General features: G+C 34.3%; 2 protein-coding genes across 2 annotated transcripts in view; one reads left to right on the forward strand and one right to left on the reverse strand.

The window, feature by feature from the left end:
* Nucleotides 1-510: 510 nt before the first annotated feature.
* On the reverse strand, nucleotides 511-8629 carry LOC132553174 (syntaxin-16-like). Its single transcript, XM_060217401.1, has 8 exons — nucleotides 8547-8629; nucleotides 6398-6492; nucleotides 5627-5679; nucleotides 5165-5271; nucleotides 4117-4282; nucleotides 3191-3303; nucleotides 2644-2787; nucleotides 511-693 (listed from the first exon to the last, which is right to left on the reverse strand). The coding sequence occupies exons 1-8, from the start codon at nucleotides 8625-8627 to the stop codon at nucleotides 511-513; spliced, it is 942 nt and encodes a 313-aa protein (XP_060073384.1). The 5' UTR covers nucleotides 8628-8629.
* Nucleotides 8630-9396: 767 nt separating this feature from the next.
* LOC132553356 (uncharacterized) overlaps nucleotides 9397-19842 on the forward strand; it is a 29373-nt gene continuing 18927 nt past the window's right edge. Inside the window, exons 1-13 of the mRNA XM_060217595.1 lie at nucleotides 9397-9477; nucleotides 11439-11582; nucleotides 12222-12377; nucleotides 12932-13054; nucleotides 14267-14446; nucleotides 15350-15484; nucleotides 15711-15857; nucleotides 16339-16412; nucleotides 16698-16854; nucleotides 17193-17304; nucleotides 17759-17968; nucleotides 18357-18554; nucleotides 18819-19016. Of these exons, the coding sequence (XP_060073578.1) occupies nucleotides 9397-9477; nucleotides 11439-11582; nucleotides 12222-12377; nucleotides 12932-13054; nucleotides 14267-14446; nucleotides 15350-15484; nucleotides 15711-15857; nucleotides 16339-16412; nucleotides 16698-16854; nucleotides 17193-17304; nucleotides 17759-17968; nucleotides 18357-18554; nucleotides 18819-19016 (1915 nt within the window). The remainder of the gene's footprint in view (nucleotides 9478-11438; nucleotides 11583-12221; nucleotides 12378-12931; nucleotides 13055-14266; nucleotides 14447-15349; nucleotides 15485-15710; nucleotides 15858-16338; nucleotides 16413-16697; nucleotides 16855-17192; nucleotides 17305-17758; nucleotides 17969-18356; nucleotides 18555-18818; nucleotides 19017-19842) is intronic.

The raw sequence follows: 19842 nt of genomic DNA on the forward strand, positions 1-19842 counted from the left end.
TTAATTTTTCTACAACAAAAATTCTCATTGATGATAAGAATCTTATCTGTGAACTAAATGATTTCAATAGGCACAATTAAATAAGATTTGCTTTCATGCTTTAAAACACTGTTGATAATTATTAACATAACCACCAAGAAAGAAATTTCACATCCTTGGAAATGAAGAGCACAAATTTGCACACTTCATTTGGTAAATACATATATATCAGTATGATATTTTTTACAGCAGACATTCAAGGAGTAGAGATTCCATCCATCAAAATCACACTGTGGAAGTTGTTCAAATAAAAGTATCACAATATTGCCGGATCAACACTTGATAAAAAAATATTCTAATATCTTGATTATAAATGAAAACTTCCATCTTTTTTTCCCAAATCTGGAAAACTTCCAGTCTCTATCACCATATATTGAAGTATGTATTTAGATTTTTTGTGACATTGTAGAAAGGATTTTTATCAAGTGTTTCTCTCAGAATGAAAAAAGAACTAGTGTATTTCTACGGATGCTAGCTCTTCACGCCAATTAGAACAATGATTAATATGATAATTAAAACAGCCAGTATCACAATACACAACATCTTGCGGTTTTTCTTCTGATACTTCTCAGCTTTTTGTAATTGTTGAAGTCCCTTCTCCACTTGTACACTGGCATGTTCCACATTATAATCTATACGATCCAAAACTGTACCCTGAAACAAAGTCGAGGTGTCATGATCTTAATTGTTATATACCTGTTACATGCTGAAGGAAAATATGCTACAATAAGGGAAAATTTCTACAATTAGGATGAGAGAAGCCATGTTACACACTGAAGGAAAATTTCTACTATTAGGGTGAGAGGTGCCCCGTTACATACTGTAGTAAAATTTCTACCATTATGGTGAGAGAAGCCATGTTACACACTGAAGGAAAATTTCTACTATTATGGTGAGAGGAGCCATGTTACACACTGAAGAAAAATTTCTACTATTATGGTGAGAGGAGCCATGTTACACACTGAAGGAAAATTTCTATTATTAGGGTGAGAGGAGCCATGTTACACACTGAAGGAAAATTTCTACTATTAGGGTGAGAGGAGCCATGTTACACACTGAAGGAAAATTTCTACTATTATGGTGAGAGAAGCCATGTTACACACTGAAGGAAAATTTCTACTATTATGGTGAGAGGAGCCATGTTACACACTGAAGGAAAATTTCTACTATTATGGTGAGAGAAGCCATGTTACACACTGAAGGAAAATTTCTACTATTAGGGTGAGAGGTGCCCCGTTACATACTGAAGGAAAATTTCTACAATTAGGATGAGAGAAGCCATGTTACACACTGAAGGAAAATTTCTACCATTATGGTGAGAGGAGCCATGTTACACACTGAAGTAAAATTTCTACCATTATGGTGAGAGGAGCCATGTTACACACTGAAGGAAAATTTCTACCATTATGGTGAGAGGAGCCATGTTACACACTGAAGGAAAATTTCTACTATTATGGTGAGAGGAGCCATGTTACACACTGAAGGAAAATTTCTACTATTATGGTGAGAGGAGCCATGTTACACACTGAAGGAAAATTTCTACTATTAGGGTGAGAGGAGCCATGTTACACACTGAAGGAAAATTTCTACTATTAGGGTGAGAGGAGCCATGTTACACACTGAAGGAAAATTTCTACTATTATGGTGAGAGGAGCCATGTTACACACTGAAGTAAAATTTCTACTATTATGGTGAGAGGAGCCATGTTACACACTGAAGGAAAATTTCTACTATTAGGGTGAGAGGAGCCATGTTACACACTGAAGGAAAATTTCTACTATTAGGGTGAGAGGAGCCATGTTACACACTGAAGGAAAATTTCTACCATTATGGTGAGAGGAGCCATGTTACACACTGAAGTAAAATTTCTACCATTATGGTGAGAGAAGCCATGTTACACACTGAAGGAAAATTTCTACTATTATGGTGAGAGGAGCCATGTTACACACTGAAGGAAAATTTCTACAATTAGGATGAGAAGAGCCCTGTTACATACTGAATTAAGATGGGACGATCTTCAATGAAAGTTGATGTTATATTAAGTTGCCTCATGTTTGTTTATGAGATTTTCATGTGTTAAAACATATCATATAATATACATATAATAAACAATGATATCACATGACAGAACAGGCTAGATTTGAAATGAAAATTCCAGCATACCTTTAAGGAAGTATCCCAATAACATGATTTATTTCTACATAAGCTGATCTCTTAAGTTTTAAAAACCTCAAGACATTTCATGAACACAAATTTTGCCAAGGGACAGTCAAAACACGACAATAAATTATAGAGCATTAAATTTTAGTTTATTAATAGTGTAAATTTACAGTATTAACTTGTACTTTTTAAGCAGCATAGAAAAATTCATCAGGTAAATCAACTGTAATCACTATATCACTATAAATTTTATTTTCTAAGCAATTCTATAATTCATAGAATAGATAGAAGATATATCTAATATCAAATAGCAGACTTATCAAAACTAAATAATAATAAAGCCCAAATAATCCAAAATTAAACAGAAAGCACCACAGGATGGGTTAATTAAGTTGAATACTACAAAGAATGTCATACAAGGTTGTAAACCAAATTGTTACTTACCTGCTCTACCACCATATGGGAGAGGTCACGAAATATTTCATTGAGATCTTGTATAGACCTGACAACTTGTGTTATTTCTTTTTCTCTTTGTTTCACCACTGCAGAGTTACTGTCAACCATTTGTAGTTGTGTGGTTGTAAATCCCTATTTGATGTGACAAAACAAACACATAAACAAATCATAGCAATGTTGCAATAGATTTTTATGTTGATTTCTACACAAACTGTCATGCCTGTAGTAAGCATACCCTAGATATTACTGAACACATACATCCCTATTTCTACAAACAGCTTGATATCAGCAGGTTACTACAGAGAATACATGTAGTCATAGTCTGTGTTTATACTTTATAATTGAGGTTTTTGACTGTTGAAATGGGATCTTAATGCATTTTGGTAGAGATTTATAATCAACTAAACCATTATCTTGTATTTCTACATGTATTTTTGAATATGGTTTCTTTTGAATGGTACTTAAAACCACAAGTTCATATTTTTGAAGACACTACACAAACATTTCAGAAACATATATTTTAAAAAGATCTTACCTTGTCAAAACCATCCTCTAACATTAAATCCGGTTCCTCTGACATTAATGCTGAATCTGGTCCAAGATTTGTGTCAAAAAACTCTCTAGACCTTTCTTCTCTGCTCTTTATTTCTGCAATATATCATAAAAAAATACTTAAAGAATAAAGAAGTTTTAAAGTGTATATCAATAGAGAACATGTGTCACTCCTAATTGTATATCATGTACCGCAGTAAGCTACGTATGCCGTGATGACGGCCCACCTAAAGCCAAAACATGTTAGCAATCTTCTCCAATTTAAAGTAGAATATTCCTGTTTGGAAACCTGTCTCCCATCCTCGATATTCCAGGAGTTACAATCACATATGCTCTCTGCATTCCCAGAGCAGGTCATGGCAAAATTGAAGACACAAGCAAAGTAATTTAATTGGTTTCAAGAGAAATAAAAGACTGACCAGTCACAGGCTGATATACTCCTTTTAAAGATTGCAAAGGAGTGACACCCAACTTCAAAGTCATCATCTTGTTAATGCGATCCAAATATTCATTTGATGTACATTATAGGATCAAATTAGATTCTTTGTCTTGTCCACAAGGTGTTACACATGGAACCTTCAATTTTGCCATGACATCTTCCAGAGGAGAACAGAGCAATAATGATTGTAGCCCCTGGAGTATCGAGGATGCCTGGCATCATACAATGCTCCCCTTCTGTTTTACTAGGCATCCTCCTGAAATCTAGTAGATAAACCGCAACACACTAGCAGGACGTTGATTCTTGGAAAATTTCTCCAACTCTAGTTTTATGTCATCTGCTTTAATGTACCAGTATCTGTCAATTTCTTTTTCTGATCAGTTTCACAATCTGACCAGGTAAGTCTTTAAGTCTGTCTATACTCTGTCAATGTAAGATGAATTTATGTGTTGACTAATAATACCACTTACTGCGTAGATATGCTGATTGGCTTTTGCGGAAGTTAGTGGACATATCCTGGAGTGTCCTGATCAGAGATGAGATGATATTGGTAGACAACTGTTTCTCATGCTTTGTACCACTGTGACTACTCCGAGAGTTGATTTGGTGAACAATCCTTTGGCATCTTGAAAACATCTACAAACAAATATTTGATCTGTTGGTTATCACAGGTTATATAACAACATTGTGACACATTCAGGAATTTTTACAAGTTAACGATAGCCTGTGTAGGTATTCTCTTATCACAGATATTTACCAGCTACTTTCACAGAAATGAAAACCTGTGTACCTGGGTATACCTGCTGTAGACTACAAGTGATTAAAACCTGTGTACCTGGGTGTACCTGCTGTAGACTACAAGTGATTAAAACCTGTGTACCTGCTGTAGACTACAAGTGACTAAAACCTGTGTACCTGGTGTACCTGCTGTAGATTACAATGATTAAACACTGGTGTACCTGCTGTAGACTACAAGTGATTAAAACCTGTGTACCTGGTGTACCTGCTGTAGACTACATGTGATTAAACACTGTGTACCTGAGTGTACCTGCTGTATACTACAAGTGATTAAAACCTGTGTACCTGGTGTACCTGCTGTAGACTACATGTGATTAAACACTGTGTACCTGAGTGTACCTGCTGTATACTACAAGTGACTAAAACCTGTGTACCTGGTGTACCTGTTGTAGACTACAATGATTAAACACTGTGTACCTGAGTGTACCTGCTGTATACTACAAGTGATTAAAACCTGTGTACCTGGTGTAGAGTACAAGTGACTCAAACCTGTGTACCTGGTGTACCTGCTGTAGACTACAAGTGATTAAAACCTGTGTACCTGAGTGTACCTGCTGTAGACTACAAGTGATTAAAACCTGTGTACCTGAGTGTACCTGCTGTAGACTACATGTGATTAAACACTGTGTACCTGGGTGTACCTGCTGTAGACTACAAGTGATTAAAACCTGTGTACCTGGTGTACCTGCTGTAGACTACATGTGATTAAACACTGCATACCTGGGTTATCTCCTGAGTCTGTATTTCTATTGCATGTTCCTCCTGGATACTGTCATCTAACGTTGGTCGATTTAAGTGTTTGTCATGTAATGTAGCAAGTTCTTTCACTACAATTGAAAAAAATTGCATCATTCACCACTGCAAATTAATTCATTATCTGCAAAGTAGAGCAAAGTGTATCTTACTGCAAAAAATATCTTGATAAAGATCTTAACTTCAGAAGGTAACTAAAAGTAACTAATTAGTGACCTCTATGTATCGATCATATCTTACTGTTTAAGATACATATAACTGATGTGGATGTCAAAACATTAAAACAGCTCCTCAAAATAATATCATTGAATTAATACATTTAATGTTGTTTATTTAGCAGAAATATTTATTTATATATTATTTAATTATTCTAAATTCCTTTCCCATCTGTTTTTATTAAAACAGTGTACACATACAGTGAATACTTACTTTTCTGCTTAATTCTTGTAATTTCATATTGCACTTCTTCCACATTATCAACCCTGAAAGAAAATATATCTTATGTTTGGCAATACTCAGTGTTCCCTGTTAGCCTTGATAATAATGATGGTACAAAATCCAAAACATTATTGAAATTCAAGACCTTTACCCACAACTTGCAAGCACTCTCCAATATAAATACATTGCTAAGGTTAAATTGTACCCCTTTTCAGGATACCATTGACTCCGAAGCTAAAAAGTGATAATTTAGATAAAAAAAATAGAAATGATTGATGATATGTAATTTAACTGATCTATGATAAAGAATAAAACAACTGGTATGGTTCATTATCAATTATATATAATTAAAAACTCATAAACATTTAAAAGTCATGAAGTTACATTTAAATAAATGAGAAATCTAATAATAAAAACACTTCTTTAACTTCCTATGATTAATCATTTCAATGAGAGAAGATTAATGCACATAAGTTGTTCAACATTCAGAGAAAAGTATCATGTACACTTATTATATAGACCTCCTTTTAATAAACAACTATGTATAACCTGAAACATACCTCAGAGTATGTTTCTGGCTCACAAATCATATTCTTTATTCAGAATTTGGTCGTTTTCTGTCCTTAACCATTCTTTCAATAGATACTAAATATGAATCTTCTTAAATTCTTAATGCAAATACAAAATTTTGGTTTGAGATAGCGTTACAATATTCTACTTCAAGTAATGGACTCAAAGTTCTTGTTCCCCAATTTTTCTTACCATTCTGGAGGTAGTCTAGAAGCCTTTGTACTAGCTATACCCAATTCTGGATCAACCTGGCAATTGGACACTAAGGCCATTCGGTCATCAGCCATCTTTCAATGAAAAACAGATCATGTTAAATTTCAAATTGATTTTGTTTTAATGTTTAAATGTAAATAAATAGATAAATCTGCACTTGTACTTTTAAAGTGATGCTTTGTAAAATTACATGATAAGTGATCAATCTACATTTGAGTGCAGAGTCCTGCACTTATAGAACTTTGATGGGACTTGTAGAATTTCTGGAAATACTTTAAATTTTACATTGTGGAACTCATTGTTTTTTAGCAATAAAGCCGTTAAGGACTCGTGAAAATAAATTGTTGAATGATCTCTGCAGGGTACAATTTTTTTCCATCTGAGGGAGTAGTTTTATGAGTAAAACATCAAACCAGTATTTTTCAAACAAAGTGAAACATTAAAAGAATACTGCACATTAGATAAGTAATGTGGTGACAAACGGCTTGAACCAAGATATGAAATTACAGAGCTATATCAGGGCTCTCGATCTGCCAGATTTGGGGTCGAATACCCCAATGCAAAATAGTATCTTTTTTTCCCAATTTAGACCCGAAGTTTTCCCATTTCTAAGGAAAACGCCATTATTTTTCCCATTTCTAAGGGCCTCGGGACCCAGTCTCAAAATGGGGTGTGAGAGCCCTGTATATATTTACATGTTCAGTTATTATAATACAACACTACTAATGAGTATGACTTTGACACAATTCACTAAAACTAATCTTATTTCAAACAGAGCACTACAGTACAACATGAAAATGAACATGGTTATGTGTATGCTTTGTTAGATTAAAGTACTGCAAAGAACACAAAATGACTTTCTCTAGCAATAATTACTGAAACTGTATTTTCACTGTGAGGCAGTAGGTTCTTGTAAGATATACAGGGTAGTGTGTACATGGAACATAACAAACACAAGGTGGAAACTGGAATAATCATGAGCCTGATATACTTCCCTCCAGGTACCAATTTCAGTGCATTTAGACATGTGTAAAAATGAAACTTTTGTACGTTAGGGTAGGAATCTAATTTGTCATCTTGGATTTCTGATTGACACACAGAGTGTTGACAACTCTTAAGAATGACAAATTCAACAAAAGATCCTGGAGGGACATTGATCTTCATAAGTCTGAGCTTTTGATTTTTTCTGCTTTCCAGACAAAGTGGAACCTACTTTTGAAATTTCAGAATTACCAATCCAATACATTGTACGAGGTTAATTCCAAAGAAATAGCCATGTTGATAATAACAATAGTTTTAACATTTAACATCCAAGATGGTCACGATCGGCCATTTTGTTTTTCTGATTAGTCTCTGCATTTAGCAAGCACATCCAAGACTCAAAATATGTAAATATCCATTCAGTAAATAGGAAAAGCAATATCAAATTCTCAAAATCAAAGATGTCTGCATGTCAGCCACTTTGTTTTTTGTGGTCAGTTGGAAATTGTAAAGGTACCACTTGGGACCACGCAGAGTCTAGAAACGAAATTGAAATTCCAATATACCAGTAGCTGCTCTTCAGTCATTTTGTTTTCTGGATTTTAGAATTATCAGGACGCCATGTGGGAGAAAGGATAACATATATATAAAAGTGGAGAAAATTTATCATATCCTCCAAAAATGCACAGATCAAACATTTAAACGGTGTTTTTTTCAGAACGTCATTAGCTATCTGACAAAAAGGAGACAATAAGTTACTATAATAAGCTTTGGTATGAAAAACTTTAGTATCACCTTAACAACTAAAAATAGTGTAAAATTTCATGAAAATAACAATAAGTTACAAAACGAGTTTTAACGATTGGAATTGACAAGCAGTGTCCCGTGCATGTATCTACCACATCTTGGACTTTGGATGAAACTGCAGCTAAACTTGTTGAGAATCAGCCATAGGATCAATGCGTTACATGTATAATGAGAGTGTGTCTAGGGAAATGTTTTGCTTTTATAATGAGTGAAAAAACGTGATCTCATCAACATGACTGTGACATGTACAACATTTAAATGTGACAGTTCCTAAGTGATGAATTGCAGAAAGAAATTTTTAATATTCTAACGTTTTGTAAGCCTGTTTTTCTCATCTTACCTGTTCTGAGAACATGTTGCGACTTTGAAGCGCATTGTTTCTCATCAGAATGAACACCTCGGTAAGGCTGCGTGTTGCCATCTTTAACAATTAACCACTGTTAACAAAAAACTAGGTTTTGATTTTTGCCGGGGCTTAGTCGACTGCTTTGTCCGCCATGTTTTTCTTCACGTCATATTTATCAGGTCCGCAGTGAATAATCAATTAGGTAAATAATGATTAAAATAATTAGGTATGATTAGGGACGTATTAAACGTCCCTGGTATGATGTAGTCAAATTTGTACAATGACAATTCTTTATTAAATGTTTTGCAACCCATCCCTTTCATGCTACGTATATATATTCTCTTTCTTCTGGAAACTATCATCACTAAAACAACCGTCAGTTTTTATCTCCGGATAATCTTTAAAGTCCCATTATGTTGATCGTATATCGTCATTTTCTACCTTATCGATCTGTCTTATTTTTTAGATAATCATACAGACTCGGCATGCGTGCCTATCTAAATAGTTGATGATACTTTCGTGTAATTCTTTGCTTATTAAGAGAGGAACCGTAGACCCTTGCTAATGAATCCTAGAAAGACGAATCAGCTTTGTAATGGTTAATTATTTTGTTCTACTTATTAAATTCAAATTTTGTGTTGAAAGGTGTTATTCACCGAGTGGTTTTCAATATCTTTATCCGGAATATTTCTGTTTTTAATATTATAAAATATCAAAAACATTTCGGTGATTATGACAATAATCCAAATCAAACAGATGCTTTGATCCAGTTTGAACACGAAGCACAACATAATTTAAATGATGTGATGTTGATAATTGAGGAGTATTCTACACTGTTGCAATTATGGAAGTGACAAACGGTTTATTGACAAGTTTTGTCCAGACCAAGTCTATTGAAAGGATTTTGGCACCAATATCATCACAGGTACGTTGGTAAAATTTAAAATTTAGAGAGATTGTTTTTTTTAGGTGGGGGGGGAGGGGATTTACGAATTCAAGTCATTGCAGTACCAAGTTGTTGAGGCACCCAGTCGTTTCAATACTTGCAAAATGCTTTACACATCTAGAGTATCATTTTCAGTGAACGTGTTTTCAGTAACAGAGTTTCTAATATTTATTAATACCAAAACAACACCTATAAAACATAAAACATTTCTAAGAGTACCGAAACGATTTATTTTGGGAGTACCGAAGGGTTGAAGATTAGAAAGAGGATGTTCAACATTTATCATTCATATCAGAACTTGTTTTTTTATACCATATTAGAATATGGATTTTTCAGTTAGTTTACAGTAGCTCTGTCATTATATACAATATCTTGATTTTTCCAAGACTTATCCAGTTTGTTTTTAAAAGTATTTATATTTGGAGCAGATACAACGTCTTCTGTAGGATTATTCCATGTTTTTACAGTTCTTATAGCAAAGCTATTTCCTCTTCTGTTGGTCCTGTGTTGTTGAAGAAAAAGTGTTTTAGAGTGTCCTCAACCACTTCTTATTCCTACATCCATTTTAAGCTTTACAAAATTGCATGAATCCTTATCATATATACCATTTGTGATTTTATAGAGTTCTATCATATCCACCCTAAGCCTTCTGTATGTTAAAGTTGGAAGAATTAGCTTCTGTAGCCTGTCCTGGTATAACATATCCTTCATTCAAGGAAACTTTTTTGTGGCCCTTCATTGAACAGACTCAGCTTATCTATATCTTTCACTTTTACTGGTGACCAAACAGAACTTGCGTAATCCAGTTGTGATATCACCAAGCTTTTGTACAGCGGAAGAAAATTTTTGGAATTCATAAACTGAAATGTTCTTCTTAACAATCTGAAAATTTGATTTGCTTTGATTTGAATTCCATGTCTCCCAGTTGATATTCAGATAGTTTAAATCCTCCATAATTACTAAGTGAGTCTATTATTCTCATCCATGCCACTATCGGATCATCATATCATTCCAATAAGTATTTTTTCGTGTTTAGCATGGCACCAATTCTGAATGTGCCCATATTTTACATCATATACAGTAGTCCCAGTGACCTATGCTCATAAAAGACAGCATTTCTGCAGATTAGGTCCAGAAAATGTGCCACCAAACTATTCTCATCATTACATGACCTTTCATACTCCAAATGAATAAACAATTTGAAATAATACCAACATTAGAATATAGGAGGCATAAGGGCTGATTAGATCAAAGATTTCAAAATATAGAACACAATAGGTTTGATGAATCAAACAGTATTTCCACTTGTAGACAATCAACACACTAACTAGGGGAAATGTGACTGTAATCACTATGAATTCTTTACCAAAGTTGTAGCACCATCTTGTCTGATTTGTTTTTACTGGATAGTCTGATATTAAGAGTGTGTGTTTAGAAATGTGACTGAACCTCCATTTCTAGAAACACCACTGCATCACAGAAACACACGGTTCAAAAGTGAAAAAAATATACAGTTTTTAGAGACATAATTACAATGGGAAGGATGAATGAAATTTGTGTCAGTATGTACCATTTCAAAAGGTTTTAAAGATTTTATCTTTGAGTTGGATATTGTTTGTCCCTTTCTGCTCTCAAATGAGCCCGTCATATTATTATATTCCCCTTTTTGGAAGTGGTATGTACTTCATTTTCATGCATTTATAAAAATGAATATTTAATAATGAGTGTCTGTGATTGAAGAGTGACTGATTGTGATGAAACAGTACACAACAGGGGTGTTCAGTTTTCTAATTGTAACAACAATACTGATGTATTTACGGTAAAAATTCCCAAAAAAAGGAATGTTGGCTATGTCAAGATAGCTTGCATTGTAGATCTTACTTTGTTTATTTTTGATGTCTGGTTTCATCACTTTTAAAATCTTTGACTTCTCTCCACAGATATCCTTGCTTATTATCCTTGGAGAAACTAAGGCTGATGTGTCAATACCAAATGATATAGGACCATGTGCTTCTGCAATGATGAAAGCAGCAGAACACTTGATATCAGTAGGAAAGGCAAAGGCACAAAGTGGCACAGATCAGGTAAGTCTGCCAGTTAGATTAATAAAGTGATATTATCTATTTGGAAGAGTTGCAAAACAAGTTAAATCAATGATTTATTTTATTTGCTGAATGGAATGTGAGAGGGATTTTACAGTAAATTTGTGCGTAAAATACACACTTTTATAGGCAAAAACTGTCGTGTACTTTGAGAGAAAACTGAATTACTTGAGCAATATCTATGTGGTTGAGCTGGTGACTCTATACCTGTTCACATTCAGTTGCATACTGATCTGGTGTAAAATTGAGTGCCATGCTACTTTGCCAACCAACAACTCAAAGTATATAAATGGCTGCAGGTGTTTGTTCTATGTTATTACCACTGAATGTTACCTTAGATGCAAAAAAACTCTGCAAACATTATCAAACAATTTTATAATATTGAGTTTCAGCATATTCATATCATTTACATATGTACATGGTTACCTTTGTTTTCAAAAGAACATGACATACATAGTACCTATAGTAGTAATACAAAGAATTTTGTCACTGTAAATGATGCACACTGGTAGATCATTCCTCACAACAAAATCATTTGATTATCACTGACATTTTCAGGCCTTAAGGCTATCTTTAGAGGGAATTTTTTTAACAATATGATGCGTGTATATATGTTTGCAGGAGTACAGTCAGCGAATGCTGAGTGCCTGTGAAACTCTAGACCTAGCTTCCAGCGATCTTTACCTTGCCACGCAGAGACTTGAAGGAAACAGTGTCAGGGAAGAATGGTCGAAACTTGTGACAGCTGCTAAAGATGTTCTTCAGGGCACTATGAAGGTTCATATTATAAAACTAGGATGATATATGTAAAAGTACATTGTAAAATTAATTCAAATATTCTCATTGTTTACTTTGCAAACACAATTAGTTTCTGGGATGAAAGCAGGTCCTGCTTCAAAAAACCTTTATCTTTTTCATATGTGCTTTATATAAATTTCTGTATCTTTAGTCTTGTTAACTGTAATATTTTTCATTGTACCTTTTGTATATGCCTGTAGCTTCATTATCATTATACTAGAAAACCATCTGTCTTCAAACTTCTTATATATCTTGAGGAGTTGTAGCCTATTTACAGATTTGTAAAATACAAGTCATTATGATAAATTTTCATATGAAAACTGGACTCTTATCTGTACTGGTTTACTATAGTGCATAGTTACATTTCAATAAATGCTGGTATACCAACTCAATTACGTCTTTCACAAAATATTTTACGTACACTATTACTTAAAATTATATGGATCCAATGTTTTTTTGTTGGCATTTTTAATACAAAATTAAATCAGATATGTATAGGACTAAGTGTTACAGTGGTTTGATCTCTGATTCAGGTATTACTGGTGTCTGATGATGCAGAAGTTCGCAGAATTGTTTCAGCTGCCCACCTGGTGTCAGAAAATATCAGTCGTCTAGGACTAGTACAGACCATGGCAGACCTGCTCACCTGTTTTAAGGTACGTAGTAGCTACAGAATGTCCGAATATGCAATTCTACTGATTTGCGACATAAACACAGTAATACACAGTGTAATTCTGAAGAGACCCAGAATTTGTTTGCCTGTAGCTGTATATTTGCTTAATATGGAACATTTCAGGGAAGTGCTACTATTTGGAAAATTTTGTATTTTCACAAAAACACCTATACATACAAGCAGTAAGTATGATCAATGCATCAGCTACCATGACAGTGACTGCTTCATAGCTCGCCTACTTGTATTCAAACAGCAAGTAAACTGGTGAGGTGTTACAGCATCCATTTGTCATTCATCCGTCCATGAATGTGTTGCAATACTAGAAGAAATACAAAAATGAAAGTAAAGTATAAACTCAGGATTTATTTTCACAAATCTTCCTTAACTTAAGGAAATCTTAACCACCAAAGAAAAGCATTGAGGAAGTTAAGGAAAATCTTAAATTTAACGATATTTCCTTAACTTATGTAATGTTTTCCTATGGATAATTTTAAGTTAGAAAATTCCACAAGTTAAGGAAGATTTGTGGCACTGGGGCCTGAAGTTCTGATAACCTGACAAGTAAATTAGCTGCTAAATGAGCTTAATCAATTGTCACTTTTTCCCTCATTCAGAGGAAACTGCAATACATTTAGCTCAGATGGTAGATCATTGTACTTTACAAGTAGATCTAAGATGTGTGGTTCTTACCAGGGATGATTTATTTTTCTCAAGAAGCTGAGAAACAGACTAATCTGTGTTGATGTGGTTAAGTCAGTGGGTAGGAGACTTTACCCAAATCGCTTTTGATGTCATGTAACTGACATACTGTATGTTGTTGTTCAGGGAGGTAACCACTAGCAACCACAATTGGACACCACCTTAAAATGACCCTGTCAATCATGAGGCAATAAACCCAACAGTACAAGCCTAAAGGATGCACTTGATCTGTCCTTTATAACGGTGCTGAAAGGCCTGGATTTCATTTAATTCACATACTATTATACCATTAAAGAGGAATATTTTAAGTCATAAATAATTGTATACAAAATCCTTTCATGAAAATGTGTTTATATTGAGAGTTATTTTATTATTATGCAATGTCTAGATGTTACATATGAAATGAGACATCAGCATTGATCAGATACAAATTTGAATGGTGAAAGGTGAAAACTTCCAAATATACAACCATACATGGATTTAACTTGCATTACAGAGTTTTACTGATGCTGCAGCCCAGTTATGTACACTTGCTAACAAACGACAGAAAGACTTGTGTCATGACAGACAGCGAGAAAAAGTGATTACATCGATGGCTTTGTTGAAAAAGTCTATACCTTCAATGAGCGTAGCTCTGCAGAGCTTTGTGAAGTACCCGCAAAACCCACAGGCACAGGTAAGACTGAAACAAAACATAATTACTAGGATTGTATATTGTATAAACACCGTCATACCTTTCTAACTGTCTTCCTTGAAATGTATGGAAACAATTCCCAAAGCTATAGTTGTTTATGACCCAGAAGTGAATACTAAAAAATTCATGTTCATTGAATGTTTTCATATATACATATTTGATATATTCTTGAACATCTTACCTCTCTCTCAGAATGTTTATGTCCTTAACATAGATATTAGGTAAGTATTTGATTGAACTGTTTTATTGTACCAAAGAGTATTATACAAAAGCTGGAACCTAATAGAACATATTCATATATCAGTAATACTTACCTATCTACTGTTTCAATATTCAGTGTTACTGTATTTTCAGTATAGAGTAAAATTTTTTTTATTGAGAGAGGTTATCACAAATGATATCATGAAAAAAAAATCCTTATTTCTATTCAGACATTTCCAACATGATTGGCTGGTAGGCGGCCATCATCAGGATGATGACGATGGAAACATGACATTGTCTAAATTGTGATAAAAAACAACTGTAACAGATATTAAGGAGGACTTTTTATTCAATGTATTATATTTACAAATGCTGTATAGCTGATAATTTTCATAGGTCAAAATTTTCGATATTTTTCCTTTAAAACAAAGAAACTATATTTTGATGAATTAAAATTTCTCGATCTATATGTGAAAGGATGCGTAATACACACGTCTCATTACGTCACAGATTTTATTTTCCTGATCACATTACTGTAACGCGAAATTGTTACCCCTGTGTAAATAACTAGCTAAACGATGGTGATGATTTCTATTGAATACCTCTCGGTATCCATCCAGTATGATTGCTGTGACTTTTACATTAGGAATATTGTTTTTCTTAACTTAATTGGTTTCTTTTCAGATGAGTAAAACTTGTGTAATGAACCAGGTGCTTGCTGCTGTACGAGACATTGTAGAAGCTCTGGAGAATAAGTTTACAGACGAGGAATACCTCAATGTAGAGGAATCCGGCTTCTTTATAGCCAAAGTGGATCAGGTAGATAGGTCTTCCAAAAAAAAAAAAAAACAGAACCCAGTGACTCTCATTATTTGAGAAGTGTTTTTAAAATTAACCAAGAAAAATTCCAATTTTCTAGAAAACGACTTATAGTTTATTATTATTCCAGAAGTAAGTATTTGTATGTGACTACCATTTATTTGAAACATTGTTGGTGAAATAATATTTTCACTACTCTTCTAATTGTGTTGATTTTTGTTTCCAGATACTTGAGGTACTGTCTGAAGATAATCGTACAGAACTACACACTGACCTGGAAAGTTGGACAGAGATCATCGTTCGACACAGCATGCTGGTGGCTCACATGTGTACAGACAGTTATCGTGATACAATCATCAGGACTTGCCAGCGGGTAACATCACAGCTAGGCTATTTTTTTAATAACTTCTACTGCTTTATATTTTATCTATACATGATGTATCTATTTAGTGTAATTATTGTGAAACATGTCATGAAAAATTAACATAATTAAACCTGTGTATTGTTTACTACAATCTAAAGGAACAGATTTGGAAAATTAAAATAAACTGTTGAGGAAATATCGAGAGGCAAAAATGAGACAAACAAAACATAAAAAAATAACTGTTAAAAAGATAAAGATGTCTGTTGGAAGTGGTAATCTTAAAGTCCATGTGATGACACAAGAAAAATTTGTTTAAATTTTTCTGATCTTAGGCTTTGTGAATCCACTCTGTATGATCATTGTAATTTTTACAGTTACCACTTTTATGACCCCCACACTACCTGTGTGACCTCTGCCCTTTGTATATACATACGCCTTTGGATAATTTTCACGTTGATATTCAGTAATTCTGAACGTTTTTTTTAAACAGATTTTACAGCTGAAGTCTCGGGTCTTCCAGCTACATGGCAGTATTAAAGACAATCCAGATATAAAAGCGATGCAGTAAGTTTACTTTCGTTTTAGACGCTAAATTAAAACACATTATTAGGTTATATTTTTAGGAAACTCATTACTTAGTAAAATTTCTGGTTCTTCAAGCTTTAAAAGTTTGATGATAAGTTATATAGTTTCCTTCTATATTTAAAATCAGACTCTCAATATGCTCTTTTTTTGTGGTCTTCAAAGTCATATGAAAACAGTAATTTAAAGAAATGGCAAAATATTCTTGTTGTCGTTATTTTCTTTATGAAGTGAAATGTTTCCTTGTCGCTTTGTTTCTTTATCTAGAGACGACTTCAATGACATTTGTGAAAACCTCATGGATGAGTTTTATGAACTTGAGAGGAATGTGAATTTGGCTCTGCTGCATTTGGTGATTGACATATTCCAGGAGACAACTGAACCATTGGAAAGGCTTGTCAAGTCTGCAATGTACTCCAGTGAGGTGTGTTATAGTTCATAGAGGCTATCTTATGCTTGATAAGGCTCTGTGGTGTATTTTACCGTTAAAGATGATAATCTTATTCTCATCCTTAGGTGCCATGATAGCTTAGTCTGTAGAAATTCAAACACCTTCTATCCTAAGGTCAGGATCAAAGAGGCATGGTTTGAATAGCTCTTGCTCAAAGCGTTACAGACTGTAGTAGTTTTGTCCTTCAGCAAAACTCTTTACTCCCATTGCTCTTGATAGCATAAGATGTGCCTTCCATATGTTGTTCATTGAGGTAGTTGCTAGTTATTACAATGTAATACAAAGTAAAATGTCTATGTATTCTGTTGTAGGCACAAAGTCTCCAGGACCTCAGTGAGGAGTACATACAAGACTTTGAAAATCATGCAGATAAGATGTGTCAGACGGCAAGATGTGTGGCCGCGAGTTCTTCAGACAAAAGAAGTAGGTTATTGTAAATATATATATTTCAGCAGTAATTTTATTTTGCACTGAAAAAATTGACACTATAGTTTAGCTGTGTTGATTGCATTTTCTGTACACTGTTCTCATTGAAATATTGAAAATTCATTTAAATTTGATACCACCAAAAAATTCAAAGTACATGTACTGTATGCCTGGTCTGTGATAATTTAATCTATGGCAGATATATTTGGTGTTTGTTTGATTGTAACTTAAGTACATGAAATACATTTCCTATGAAAATGTTTTTCTCCTGTAACACCACATAGGCAGAGTAATGACAAATAATTTATCATAAAGAAAGCATGACACATTTGTCTGGTGTAAACAAAGGGTACAAACTTTAGCAAATGATGATCAGTTTAAACATTTCTTATTTTTTTCATGGTGTAATTTTGTCATTATATTTTATCAAACCTGATTGTTTCGTTTTCAGGAGTGCGTGTTTTGAGGACGTGTGTGTGTAGACTTGAACGCTTAGATCCAGAAATGGTTCCGGGAGCAGTAACCATAGCGAAGACTTCTTGTGATAAAATGGCCATTAAGCATCTCAAATTGTTGATGAAGGAGTGGTCATTTGAGGTCAAAAACTTGGTGGAAGTCCTGGATGAAATGACTGTCCCGGCCATATTTCTCCAGGTCTCTGGTAAGACATTGAATAAATGATTCTTTATAGAAAGACAAAAATATTTAAATGGATTTCCATGTAATGGGAACCATTTTGTAATTACTTATCATGTTTAATATGAAAAGTAGTTTTGTTTTATCTTTAGAAAAAAAAATTATTGACCTTTAAGCTTTGTAGAAAAATAATCAAAATGTTGTTTTGATGGGAAAAGCAATGGTCATCATTTCTTAAATTGCATCTGCCATGACAGATTTATATATTGGTACATTAGAGGCGTTTTTCTCCCTGATTCTTAATGTAAATATCGTACCCGAACACAGGTTACAGTCACCAATATCTGTTTGTTACGTTTGTGTTTGTAGGTTATATTGTTACAGCTAGTTTTTCAGAAGTTATTGTTTTTCAGAGTCAAAAATAGAAGAGGATGTCAGTGTCTGTTTAGGGTTTATAGCAGAGGAGGATTTGGTGGGCGTTGCCAAGACATTGAGGGGGGTGGTTGGGCGGTCTCGCCGTGTCGCCCAGTTTGCAGAACGTATTGTTGATCATAGCCGGGACCCATTGTATAGGAATGGTCTACAGTCTTACATCAAACAGTTACAGAGAGGTATGTATACCATAACTGTATACCAGCGTTTAAAATCTTCTTTACAAAACATGGCCGATAATGATTAATCTGTTTGTGAATTTGCACAAAATAAAATGTCAGAAAATGTCCAGTGAAGCTTTGTGAGCCCTCCTATCAATGTGACTTGTTTGGTGTTCAAGTCATTCAAGAGCATTTTCGAGAAACTACTCCTTTTGTTCCAGTAATTACCAGTGTTGTGTTTCACAATAGAATAATCTACAAAGTTTTATCTTCATCTTTTAGCCATTAAAGGTGTGCGTGCAGCGGGAGGTAACATCACAACCACCCCATCTAATCCCTCTTCTGTGGACACACTGAAGAGACGTTTCAAACTGTTGGTAGACTGTGTAAAGCAGGTGAGGGCAGGACTTACAGATGACAATCATCCTGATATTCTTAGTCCTGTCCGACATCAGGCTCGGCAACATGATACAGAACATGGTGAGTAGCTTACTTTCAATAATCTATCACAACATCTCTAACACTTATAGTAACTTTATGTAAAAAAGGTTATTTGCTGACTGATTGTACTAATGGATGGATAGGGAAGTATACAAACTGAGGGCTGTGAGAGTTTTCCCTACAGTATACAAACTGATGGCTGTGAGAGTTTTCTCTACAGTATACAAACTGATGGCTGTGAGAGTTTTCTCTACAGTATACAAACTGATGGCTGTGAGAGTTTTCTCTACAGTATACAAACTGATGGCTGTGAGAGTTTTCTCTACAGTATACAAACTGATGGCTGTGAGAGTTTTCTCTACAGTATACAATCTGATGGCTGTGAGAGTTTTCTCTACAGTATACAAACTGATGGCTGTGAGAGTTTTCCCTATAGTATACAAACTGATGGCTGTGAGAGTTTTCTCTACAGTATACAAACTGATGGCTGTGAGAGTTTTCCCTACAGTATACAAACTGATGGTTGTGAGAGTTTTCTCTACAGTATACAAACTGATGGCTGTGAGAGTTTTCCCTACAGTATACAATCTGATGGCTGTGAGAGTTTTCCCTACAGTATACAATCTGATGGCTGTGAGAGTTTTCTCTACAGTATACAATCTGATGGCTGTGAGAGTTTTCTCTACAGTATACAAACTGATGGCTGTGAGAGTTTTCTCTACAGTATACAAACTGATGGCTGTGAGAGTTTTCTCTACAGTATACAAACTGATGGCTGTGAGAGTTTTCTCTACAGTATACAAACTGATGGCTGTGAGAGTTTTCACTACAGTATACAAACTGATGGCTGTGAGAGTTTTCCCTA

This window comes from Ylistrum balloti, unplaced genomic scaffold (assembly GCF_031769215.1).
Source record: "Ylistrum balloti isolate Yb309-2 unplaced genomic scaffold, AGI_CSIRO_Ybal_v1 Utg369636, whole genome shotgun sequence".
NCBI classification, from domain to species: Eukaryota; Metazoa; Mollusca; class Bivalvia; order Pectinida; family Pectinidae; genus Ylistrum; species Ylistrum balloti.